Here is a 12,131-nt window from a genome sequence, read left to right as displayed (position 1 = left end):
ACCTGGGGATCTTAGAACGGCCTGAGGTCGTTTCTGCCCACTGACGTGGGGACATGTTTGGTTTGGGGGTGACCCATGTAGAAATTGTGAGGCATCGGTGTCGTTCGGACCACTCTCCTGCAGGTGCCTGCACACACAGGGGACCCCAGGGCTTACTTTTGGTCTGTTCCTTACTTTTGATTGCCCACCTCACAGCACACGGCTGCTTTCTGCACAGCCTGAAGGGGCGACGTGGACGCGCCCCACCTGCTTATGCCACCTGTGGGAGCTCGTGGGGTGTCAGCCCTTAGACTGTCTGCTCTGCTCTGTGTCCCGGGACCAGCCCGGCTGAGTGGGGTCCACCGGGACTCACACCAGCTCTCCAGCAGCCGGGCTTCTGGAGGGAAATTCTTCCTGGCTCTAGCCACACCCCTCTGTGGCATGAGGGGCTGGCACACTCCCCATCCGGCCTCCATAGGGCTCCGAGGTGGCGCGGTAGTGCCCCAGGCCAGCCCCTGGGGCAAGAATGGGGGGCAGGAGCCTGGCTGTGCCTGGGGGACCCCTGCAGGGAACTGGGCTCCCTTCTCCAGTGACCCCGGAGGGAAGGCCGCTGGCCCCGTGGGATGGGAGGTGGGGTCTCGGTGGGACCAGCTTTTGGGGGAAGATGGGCTGGGATCAAGCCTTCAGCCTGTGCATGTGCACATGTGTAAGCGTGTGTAAGCATGTGTGCACGTGTATAAGCGAGTGGGCGCACATGTGCTTGTGTGCGTGTGCCTGTGACACTGTGCCCTGTGTCCTTGGGGACTCTGGTCCTGTCCCCTGCCCCACCGTCCGGGCATGCCCACCCCTGCACATCAGACCTGGATGTCCTTCCTCCCTGACCTGTGGGCGGCAGAACGTTCTTTGATCTTGGATCCAGTGGGCAAAATTTTAACCCCAAGTGCCTGTTGGATAATAAGTCGTGTAATGAAACCTTTTGCCGCAGCCTCTGGGTGGTCGACACAGCCTGGTAAGGAGGTGAGAGGGTCACGTGTGGGTGGGCGGGCCCAGCTGCCCCGGGAGGTGGTGCCGTCCTCAGAAGGGGCGGGTCTGGTTGCCGTGGCCCGCGTTGTCCCCCTCCCACCCCGGAACCCCTGCGGGTCACAAGGGTGAGTGGCAGGATGGCAGGCGTGGCACGGGCAGCACGTGGGGCGGACACGGCCGGGCTGGAGCCACCACCTCTGTGTGCGGCCCCCTACATGCCTGCCTGGGGCCCTGAGTGCGGGGGGGCAGGTGGCCGCCCCAGCCCAGCACAGAGCTGGCCCCTCTCGGGAAGCCCCCACCCAAGAAACTGCTCCTGGGTGCCTGAGCTCACACCCTCGAGCTGATCCTTGTCCCAAGGTGGGTCCCTGAGGCTCAGGGCTACCCTTGACCATCCTGTAGAGTCCCAGCCAGGCAGACAGGGCATGGGGCGATGGGGTGAGGGGCAGGGCTGCTGAGCCTGGAGCCCTGACCCAGCCCCTGCCCCACAGACCCAGCAGGGGCTCCCCAGGGGACCGGCGTCCAGAGGTGGCTCAGCAGGCCTCTTGGGAGAGTCAGAGGGCTGGGGGGGGGGTGCCCTTCATCTAACTGCCATTGTACCTGTGCTCTCCAGACCCGGAGCACCAGCTATGCCCGGAGGAGGGCCGAGCCTCAAACCGGACCTCCCAGGGTCCCGCAGGGGCAGCCGACCGAGGCTGCAGCAGACGCTGTCCGGAGAGCAGCGGCAGATGCCCAGCCTGGCCCTGGCGGCCAGCTGCCTCGGCTCGAACCGCGGCAGGGATGCGGTCCAGATGTGTCCGGCTTCCAGAGGCTTCGCTGATGGGGAGAGCCTGGCGTCCCTCTACCCCGGGGGAGTGAGATGCACCCCCACGTGGCGTCGCTGTGTGTCTCACATGCTCTCTGGGAAGGGCAGGCACACGTCTCACACACACGCACGTGCATAAGTGCACGCGTGCATGCTCAGACAACACACACCCAACTCTCACAACCCACACACGTGTACGTGTGGACGCATGCACATGCACAAATGCACACACAGACAGCACACGCCCGACTCTCACAACCTGCACACGTGTACACGTGCACACACACACGCTCAAATGCACACACAGACAACACGCACCCGACTCTCACAACCCACACACGTATGCATATACACACTCACGCACAAAGGACGGAGGTGACATACCACGAGACCAGAGATGTTGGATCTGGTTCCGACCTCCCGTCCCGCATCCTTCTGGAAGTGTGTTCCATGTGGGGTGTCTGTGCTGCGGTGAGCTGTGGATTTATGCTCTGAGAACATTACATGCGGATGGGATATGTCACAACACTGTCCCAAGTGGACTCAGGAGGCCGAATCAATACTGAAACACACGAGGTTTAATGTTTAGGGTTGAATTTCTTTGGTTTGAATGCGGAGCTGCTGGGGCTGCTGGGGGCGGAAAGGACCATGGTGGGTACCTCCAGAGGGCCGGGGTGTCCAGGGAGAACAGCTTGTCTGGGCTCCCCGGCCCCAGCTGGGTCCCGGCGCAGACGCAGGAGCCACGCACTGAGGCGGGCCCGCCCCCTCGCGGATGAGAGACGGACACGGGTGCTATTAACCAGCCTCACAAAGGCAAACAGTGCAAAATACTGTATTTCGTGTTAGGTTCTGCATCTACAGCGTGTACACAGCACAGCGTCGGGCCTCTGGCTCCTATCGGCTACGGAAGCAGGCGAGCAGGCTGGACAGAGACAGAAACTGCCCGGCGGTCATCTGGTTGCCCATCTGGTTGACCTGTGAGGACACGCGGGGTTTGTGGCTGGTCCAGGACATTGTCAGGTTTGCAAGAATCCTGGGAAGCAAGGCTCCTTGTGCTCAGATACTGAGCGTTGCTGGCCCTGGGGACCCCCGACACGCCCCCTCGCCTCCCGGCGTGTGTTAGGAGGGCCTGCTCCTGGTGAAGCACCCCTGCCCAGACAGCAGGGCACACGGAGGAGGCACGGTGATGACGGCTATGCAGTGGGACCCGGTGCTCGGATGTCTGGGCAACGTGAACTCTGTGTGCACGGTGTGTGGTATGCATGTACGTGCGTGTGCACACGTGCGCGTATGTGTGCCGCAGAAAGGCCGTGCACAATCTCACACACGTGTTCCTCAGAATGTTCCCTTGCCCGGGGGACGGGCCCCTTACTGCACACAAGGCTCACCAAAACTGAGTCCGGGCTTGTGCCCAGGTGCTCATGGAAATGCCAGCCCCTTCTTTTCGGGGCAGGGAACGTTATGGCCCCAAATGCCCTCGTTGGGGCGGGGTACGGTCCCAACAGTGGCTGGCTTTGACGGTCGAGTCTGCTGAAGGACACTGGGGCATTTCGGAAGGCGCGGGGCCCCTCGAAGGCCCCAGCCGGTGCCCTGGAGAACAGTGGCAGCCCGCCCCCCCACCCCCCCGGCCCCGGTTCCCACACACTCCCGGATTGTGGTGACAAGCCCCGGTGTCCGTGACGCTCTCGGGCCTGTGGGGCCGCAGGTAGGACAGGTGCTGAGCAGAGGCGCCGACGTGGCCTTCTGCCTCAGATGGTGGCTGGCGGAGAGGCTGGTGGTGACGGCCCAGGTCCAGAGCACCCCGTACCGGGCAGTAGCAGGCCCATCTGCGCCTTGGAACAAACCTCGACGAAACACACACCGGCCACTGGAAGACGTGGGTGGCACGTCTTCTGCCGTGGCCAGGGCGGTGGGGCAGATGGGGCACACGCCAGGCGCCGAGGGTGATTCCCCTGATGGAACCCCTGCTCTGTTCCCAGGCCGGCCCGGACACTGGGCACGGGGGTCGGAAAGCCAGTGACAGACACGGACGGCCCGTCTGACCTCAGGGCCGGTGGACGCGAAGGTGGCCCACGGCGTCTTCCGCGTGGGTCCTTCGCAGAGAAGGGGGCGGTGGGGGGCGACGCCCCGCCGGCCTCACGTGGCGGGACCCTGCTGGTCCGCCAGGGGCTGCTACACGGTGGTCTCGTTCTTCCACGGCCCTGTCCGGATGTTGCCCGTGCCGTCCGCGCTGAAGGACAGGACTTCACACATGTCTCCCTGGAGCAGCCCGTTCTGGCCGGGCCCGCCGAAGGGCAGGGACTGCGTCCTCCGGAGCATCTCGAAGTGGGCCGGGCCATGGGCCACCGCCCTGGCTGGCCTCCGCGGGCAGCCGTAGAGCGCCGTGTCGCTGCCCTCGGGCTGGCTGACCAGGGGGAAGGGGTCGCCCTGGGCGCAGCAGGCCAGCGCGTGTGCCCCCACCGGGCCCTCCAGCGAGCTGGGGGCGCTGTCCGTGCGCGAGCTGAGGGGGCTGCCGTCCGGGCTGGACGGGACGTGGTAGGCGCACTCCTGCGTTGCGGCCCCCGGGTGGCGGCCGAAGTAGGGGGGCTTAGTTCTGCCCTGGAGGCAGCCGTGCAGGTGCGGGTCGTGCCCAAAGGGGTCCTCCTCGTGCACGTGGGCGTGGGCCGCGTCCTCCGTCGGCCGCTCACTGTGCATCTTGGCGCAGCACGGCGTGGCCGGTGACAGGCAGCTGACGTGGCCCCGGGCCGCCTGCAGGTTGGTCATTTTGCAGTGGCCGGCGGGGGGGGGGCCAAAGCCCCGCGGTTTGCCCGGACGCGGCGAGTCCCGCCGGCAGGCCACGGGTCCCAGCGCGTCCCCGTTGGTGTCGAGCGTGGGGTGGGCGCCGAGCGTGGCGATGCCGTGGGAGGGGCGGCAGGCCCACCAGCACTGCCACACGTCGTCTCTCTTGGCACAGTGGTGGATGAGCACGAAGAGCCCCAGCGTCACGCAGAAGGCGCCGTACAGGCAGCTGAAGATCATGTCCAGGAAGTGGCCCTGGGACACGGCCAGCGCCCCGAAGGTCCAGGTGGCCGTGAACAGGAACAGCGTGAAGGCGGCGGCCCGCAGCTGGGCCTTGAGTGAGTGCTCGTTCTGCAGCAGCGAGGCGGCCAGGGCGTCGCAGGCGGGCGGCGTGCCGGGCGGAGCCCCGGGGCTGTGGCCGGCCTCGCGCATTGCCAGTCGCCGCTGCTCCTCCGCCCGCGGCCTGAGCTCGTACCTGCGCTCTGGGTGGCGCCGCAGCTGGACGTAGGTGCCCAGGAAGTACACGCAGGTGACCAGCGCGATGAAGGCCGCCGGCCCGTAGAACGCGCCCAGGCTGGGCTCCCAGGCCATCCAGCAGCTGCGGGAGGAGAGGGCTCAGTGAGTCCTGGCATTGGGGCCAAGTGCCCGGCGGCCCCGCATTCCCTGCCTCCCAGAGCTCACGGGGAGACTTTCTCTGCAGCGCGTGAGGCCTCTCGCACGGCAGGGACGCAGACTCGGCCATGCCCGCCACCCTGCTGGCACCCAGACCGCCTGCAGTCGGGGTTGTGGGGGGCCCGCGCCCACCTCTCTTCGGTGACGCCTTCTCTCCCTGCCCCGGAAGGCCTCGGACCCAGTGCCGGAGCCCCAAGGGAGCAGGGCCGACCTTCTGGGGGCACGACCGGAAGGGCCCGAGTGCCGGGTGCTGCGCCTGACCCGTCCACGCTCTGAGCTGGCCCCAGAGATGTGGCCCTCAGTGTCCGGGAGGGGTCTGCTGACGGGCGGGGGGGACATGTGGGGGGCAGGCGGTGGTCCTGCTGGGCACCCCCCACAGCGCGGTGCTCCAGGCTTGGGGGGGGTTGGGGGAGGTGCTGGGGCGTCCTCCACTGACGGGGAGATACTCACTAGGGCCCGTCCTCATCCTCTGTCCCATAGTTCCTGATGTTCGTGGCGGCCGTGACCCCGCAGATGATGAAGGGCACCCCTCCGCTGATGAGGTAGAACCTACAAGAGGAGAGAAACCCGCTCATGGCCTGAGAAACCGCCTGAGCCCCCCAAGGACGACCTTGTTGTCCTAGCTCTCCTCCCGAAAAAGAGGGACCCCATGTCCTTGACAAACACCCACCCAACAGGGGAGCCCCCACCAGAGCCGGCCTCGCTCCTCCTCCTCCCTCCTTCATCTCCCTCTTTCTCTCCTCCCCCTTCCTCCTCTCCCTCCTCCTTCCTCCTCCTCTCCTCCCAGCATCTCCCCTCCTCCTGTCCCTTCCCCTTCCCCTGTCCCTCCCCCACTCACATCTTTGTGCACTGCTTGGCAGCCTGGCTTCTCAGTTCCTTGGGGGGGAGTTCTGACCTGTGACCCCCACTCCCCTCAGGTCAGGGACCCATCTGGATGGAAGTTGACCCTCATTCTGGGCCTGGCCTGGCCTTTTTGCCAGCGGGGCCTCAGCCAGTGGCTCCGTCTGAGGGCCTTCTAGTGCCCGGTGCAGTGAGCTGGCTCCTGGGAACGTGAGGAGCGGCCAAGCACACGGTCCACGAGCGCCTGGCCACCGAGTGCACCATAGGGGCCACGGTGACAAAGGCACCAGCTCATGGTGACCACAGGGAGCAGGCGCCACCCTCCTGGATGAGGGGAATGACTTAGGTCCCAGGACTGTGGGTGGGAGCAGGGTGACCTGGGGACTCTGTGCCTCCCAGAGTTCTCTATGCAGAGAACACGTCCTTCAGAACGAGGACAAATACGGACATTTTCTGACAAAAATAAAACTGAGTGAATTTGTTGCCAGCTGACCTTCAAGAAATGCTGAGTGACGTCCTTCAGGCTAAAGGGCTATTACACCAGATGGAAACTCAAAAGAATGGAGGACACCAGAAATGCTAAATGTTGGGGCAAATATAAAAGATCTTCCTTCTTCTTGATTAAAAAAATATATGATTGCTTAAAGAAAGATTCTAATACTGCCTAGGGGAGTTGATAATCCATGTCGAGTAGCAGATGCCGTGTCTTTCGCACCGAGATGGCAGGGGGCACAGCCTCACGGGCGGGATCTCTGTATGCCTTTCACATGGACGCGTACACCTGTCAGACCAAAGACAGTGCGGAGAGCTGGTGCACATCAATCCCCGCGGCAATCCGAAACATTGATAGGGAAAAGTTAATAGATAAATTAAAATGAAATGTAAAACATTTAAAAAAATAATCCGAAAGAAGAAAATAGGACAGGAAAAGAGGAAGAGAAGGAAAAAAAAAGAAGGAAAAGCAGAAGATAGGTGGTGGAATGGAGACCTGACTCCGCCCAGCGTTCCGGGACGGAAGGCCCCAGCTCACGCAGAGGTGGGCCGGGCAGGTGCGCCACGGCATGCTGAGACCGCCCTGTCCGTGGCGGGAGCACCTTCCGTGCGGAGTTGCAGAGCCTCTGGACGTTGATGGAGACGGGGGCCCAGGAAGGCTGTGGCAGCCACCCTGATACCAGGGAAGAAGGGCTTCAAGGGGAAGAGTTGAAGAGGCCCGTGTTATGGCGATGTCAGCGTGGCTCACGGGAAGACACTGCGAGCGCACACGTGTGCGGCCCAAGAAAAGATTCAAAATATGGGAGGCCAAAAGGGACACAAGTAAAGGGAAAGACAGACAACTCTAAAACCACGGTTGGCGACTTAAACTCTCCTCTCTTAGCAGTTGCCGGGGCAGCTAGGCGAGAAACCGGTAGAGAAATAGAAGATTTGAACAATGATATGAATCACTTCCCCACAAATGCTCTTCCTGGACCATCACACCCGGTGCCTGACGACGCTCGTTCGTGCCCCGTACCCGCGGTCTGCTCACCGTGGTGGATGACGTGCGCACCACGAAACAAACCTCGATCAGGTTAAGAGGGTTGTGATCATCCAGAGCATGTGGCCTGACTTCCATGAAGTCCTATTAACAATTAATAGCAGTGAGGAAACTAGGGAAACCACAAACACCTGGAGGTGAAACCACACACTTCTAAATAAGTCACGGGTCTAAAAAGATGTCATGAGGGAATCTGGAAAACATCTTAAACACGCCGAGAAAGGGAACAACATATTTTTGGGATGCAGGGCTCAGAGGAACATTCATAGTAGCAAATGCTTCTGTGGGAAAAACAGGGAGGCCTGACATTCACTACCCAGGACTCCACTCGACGAGGCAGAAAAGGAAGAGGGCAGGGTAAACTGAGTCACCAGAATGAAGGAGACGACATGGAGGAGAGCAGACAGCAAGCAATGGTGAAACACAGCAAGCCAAGCGTCGATTTCCACAGACAATCGACAACCCTGTGCCCGCCTGGCCGGGCTGACGGGAAGTGGGGCCACAGAGAACCAGACTCCCGTGGGGCGGGGACGGCGATTTGTAAACAGCCGTGGCCATTACCTCAGCAGCGTAGATGAAGTGGCCAAATTCCTCGAAAAAAATATAAATCAGCCGGATCGAAACAAGAATTAGGAAATCAGAATACTCTGTATCTGGTAAATTGGTTGGCTCCAACATTCACAAACGTCTAGCAGAGGAGATTCCAGGCCCCTCGAGCGTCAGCAGTGCGTATGGTCACGCGTCTAAGGAAGAGATGACACCGATCCATCTTCCACAGGCGTTTCCAGAAAATAAAGAAGGGTCGCCTCCTGACTCAGTTTACAGGGCAGCAGAAGCCGGTAGGAAAACCAGACAGATGCATGAGAAAAGAGTGAATTGCCCTCCGTGTCCCCCTGAACAGACACAAGCCCCTCTAACAGTGTATCAGCAAATGGAATCGAGGACTTTATGCACAGGATAAAATATCTCAAGTAAGTTTATCGCAGAAATGCAAAGCGTGTTCTTCATAAAATCGACGTGGTTGGTCGTGGAGCACAGTAGGGACATACGATTGGCTCGTAGATGCAGTAACAACACCTGACAGAATTTAGTACACGTTCATCATGAAAAATCTCAGCAAGCTCGGCCCGGACGGAGTCTCCTGGGTCTGCCGAGCGGCACGTAAGGCAGGGGCTCCGAGTGCCTCTCCCGGGCCTGCAAGCAGCCGGCCCAGGGGCCCGAGCGACACGGGTGGAGGCGGAGATACCCCGTGAGGTCCGGCACGGCACAAAAGGCGGGGCAGTGAGCCAAGCTCGGCAGAGCTGCGAGGGAAATGTCCCCGACTGCTTTCGATGGCTGGGGGAAAATGCCGCTGGTGAGCGTGTGCTTGGGGACCTGGCCTGGGGTCCAGAGCCTATATATAGCACGGAGAAAGGCGCCGGCCTGGGCTGCGTCCACGGCCGGCTGGGACGCGTGACGTCATGTGACCCCGCCCGCCACGCCTGGCTGCGGCAGCTCTGCTCCCGGGGCTGACCAGGCTGGAGAGCCCCTTGGAACCTGCAGAAAGTCACCGTCCCCCGAGCCGTGCCTCCACCCTCCACGGAGACACAGGTCCTGCGGTTCCGGCCAGGAGGTCCCCTTTAATGCACGAGGAAGTGCGTGAGGTGACGTGGGAGCGCCGAGACGGGAGCAGCGTGGCGCTCGCCCTGCTCCAGCGGCAGTAGCAGCCCCCAGCGGCTCGCTCTGTGTCCTGGGAGGACAAAGGGGCCGCATTGCTAAGCTGCACCCACGTGGGTGGCTTGCCTTGGACAGCCCCCCCTGGTCCCCCGAGGCCAGGGTGGCCCCCTCGACTCCTGTCCAGCTCCAGTGGCCACAGACCGTTCCCAGGGGGCCCCTGGCTCAGGGGGACTGCGTCCTCCAAGCCCTCCTGGCTCACACATCCTGCAGGGTGATACAGCCCCCACTGCCTCCGGCCGGGCCCCTCAGACCGGCAGGCGCCTCGTCCTCGGCTGGGGCTCTCCCTGCCTCTGCCCGAGTGGCTCCAGCCCCAAGTCGCCAGCCCACAGGACCGCCGGGGAAGCTGGGCTCCTGGTGCCGGACCGGCTGTGTGGGCAGAGGGTGCCGGTGGCCCCTCGGGTGCCCCACCCGGGATAGCCGTTCTCACTGCGGCTGTGGGCAGCCAGCGGTGTGGGCATGCGGGACCCCTTCGGGGCCCTGGCCGTCCCCGAGGTGGGCTGCCCTGTACTAGCCTCAGCTTGCCCGGTGGCCGGGGACCCTTTGGGCCTGGTCACCAGTGCCCTCCAGCCACACCTGCCCCATAAGGCACGAAGCCCAGTCTTGGGCATCCCATCCAGCATTGTCGCTGACCGGCCAGCTCTGGTGGCACTGAAACCCCTATTCACTGTAGGACGTCCCCTGATGTGACCCCAGGAGACACTGGCACGTTTAAGACCAGCCACGTCTCTGTGCTCCATGTCCCCACACGGACCACACAGGGCAGGTCAGCTGGGATTCTGGGAGCTCATGTGGCTCCCAGGGACCAGACCTGTCTCTTCCTCTAGGGGGACGTTTTTAGAAAGAAGGGTGAAGCTGACCCTCCGTGGGACCCCAGCTGCCACCCCGAGGCACCACGCTGGACCCTGAGAGGCCCTTGGACACGCACAGGGCCCAGGGATGCAGGCACCTGGGGAGGAGGGTGGAGGGGGGCCCTTGCCCGACTGGCCTGGGCTCCCCCAGAAGCACGGGGACAGTGTCCCACTGAAGGGCAGATCGGGGAGCCCAGTGGTGGCCCGAACCAAGGACACTCGGCCCAGGGTGAAGTGTCACGCGGGGTCAGTGGAGTGGGGCACGTGATGTGCACGTCCAGGTATGTGAAGTCTGTCCCTGTCGCGGGCTAACGTTGGCCCTCAGAACGGGGTTGTGCCGCCTGCACGGTAAAGAGATTAGGGTTAGGGTTAGGGACAGATACAGGGACAAGGATGGTCCGGGTGACCCGGGTGGCCTGACATCATCACAGAGGTCCTCGTAAAGGGAGGTCGAGGTCAGACAGGAGGGAGGACGCTGCATGGCTGGCCGTGAGTCAGAGGAAGGCCCCCGACGAGCGTGGCGCCTCCAGAAGAGGCAAGACCACGTGTGTCCCCTGGAGCCTCAGAGGAGCCACCTGCCCTCACCTGGACGCGGCCCAGAACACCGGTTCCGGGTTTCTGACCACCAGGACGGTAATGAAATAGTGTGCTGTTTTAAGTCACATCAGGAGCAGAATGAGAGTACGGTCCCCAGCCACACACACCTCTCCAATGTCACCACTGCCACACACACAGCTCTGATGTCACCACCTTGCCATGTAGGTTCCCAGCCACACTCTGCTCTGATGTCACCACCGCACCACGTGGGTCGGGAGGGGGAATTACAGAGCTGGCGCATACAAGGAACTCCTCTAATTCACCGAGAAAAGACAGACGGCCCAACGGAAAATGAGAAAGGGGCTAGAACAGGCAGTGCACGGAGAGAAAGCCCAGTGCCCACAGGGAGCAGGTCACAGCTGGGGCAGGGGACAGAGTGAGCCGAGGGCAGGCGGGCAGTGGGGGAGCCTGTGCGGGCGAGATCTCAGGGCCAGCGGGGGCGTCCGGGCTGCAGGAAGGGGCGGCTGAGCTGAGCCCTGGGCCCGAGCCCAGCTCAGTCGGCGAGACGGCAACGTGGACGTCACGTGGACGGTGCAGTGGAAGAACCAGGTAGAAACAACATAAAGCGAGCGAGTCCCTGTATATACACAGCTCAGAGCCCCTGCAGACAAAACTGGAGTTTGAGGACTCACACTTGGCTGGGGAAGCCATTGAAAGAGACACAGGTCAAGAGCCAGGACGGGGGTGTGGGCTGCAAGTGGGCGCAACCCTGGAGGCGTCTGGCAGGGGAAGCTTCCGTTTCTTCCCCTGAAGGCACGTGACAAGTTTCGTAAGCTCGCACGCACGTTTTTGGCATTTTTTGGTGTAAATGTTCTACTAAAACAAGACAAACACTCCAGAAAGGAGCAGGTGTCTCCCGGAGCCGTGGCCCGGGCAGAGCGAGCGTGGCTCCCACGTGGGCACCTGACTCGCCTGTGGCCGACGGGAACCAGAGCTGAAGCGGGAACGAACCAGCTCCCGGGACACGGCAGAAGTCCAGGCAGCGGGCACGGGCTTTTAATGAAAGGGCAAACCCGGGAGTTCTGGAGGTAGAGACCAGAGAATGATCCGGAAGCCTGTGTCAGGGTCGACCGAGGTCAGCAGGTGTGGCTGCGGCACAATCCGACCCCTTCCGAGATCCCATCCGTGGCTCACTCCCTCTCTGCGACCAAAGCAGCGCTTGTCAGTGGTGGCCCTGGGCCCAGCCACCTGGGGCAGGGGGCAGGGGGCACGGGGGCCGCGTTGATCTGCGGCCAGCTCCCCGGGGTGGTGCCTGTGCTGGGGGCCCAGGGGTCCACAGGGTCCACAGGGTCCACAGGGTCGCTGTCCACAGGTGTCTGTCTGTCTCTCAGAGGACGGGCAG

The 12,131-nt window shown here is 62.6% G+C and overlaps 1 protein-coding gene across 1 annotated transcript in view; it reads right to left on the bottom strand.

Moving 5' to 3' along the window:
- Positions 1-2,382: 2,382 nt before the first annotated feature.
- ADGRA1 (adhesion G protein-coupled receptor A1) overlaps positions 2,383-12,131 on the bottom strand; it is a 33,123-nt gene continuing 23,374 nt past the window's right edge. The window contains exons 6-7 of the mRNA XM_027063463.2: positions 5,705-5,803; positions 2,383-5,180 (exon numbers count right to left, since the gene is read on the bottom strand). Coding sequence (XP_026919264.1) covers positions 3,977-5,180; positions 5,705-5,803 — 1,303 coding nt within the window. The 3' untranslated portion in view covers positions 2,383-3,976. The remainder of the gene's footprint in view (positions 5,181-5,704; positions 5,804-12,131) is intronic.

The sequence above is a fragment of the Acinonyx jubatus genome, chromosome D2 (assembly GCF_027475565.1).
Source record: "Acinonyx jubatus isolate Ajub_Pintada_27869175 chromosome D2, VMU_Ajub_asm_v1.0, whole genome shotgun sequence".
NCBI classification, from domain to species: domain Eukaryota; kingdom Metazoa; phylum Chordata; class Mammalia; order Carnivora; family Felidae; genus Acinonyx; species Acinonyx jubatus.
This window is presented reverse-complemented; position numbering and strand designations above follow the sequence as displayed.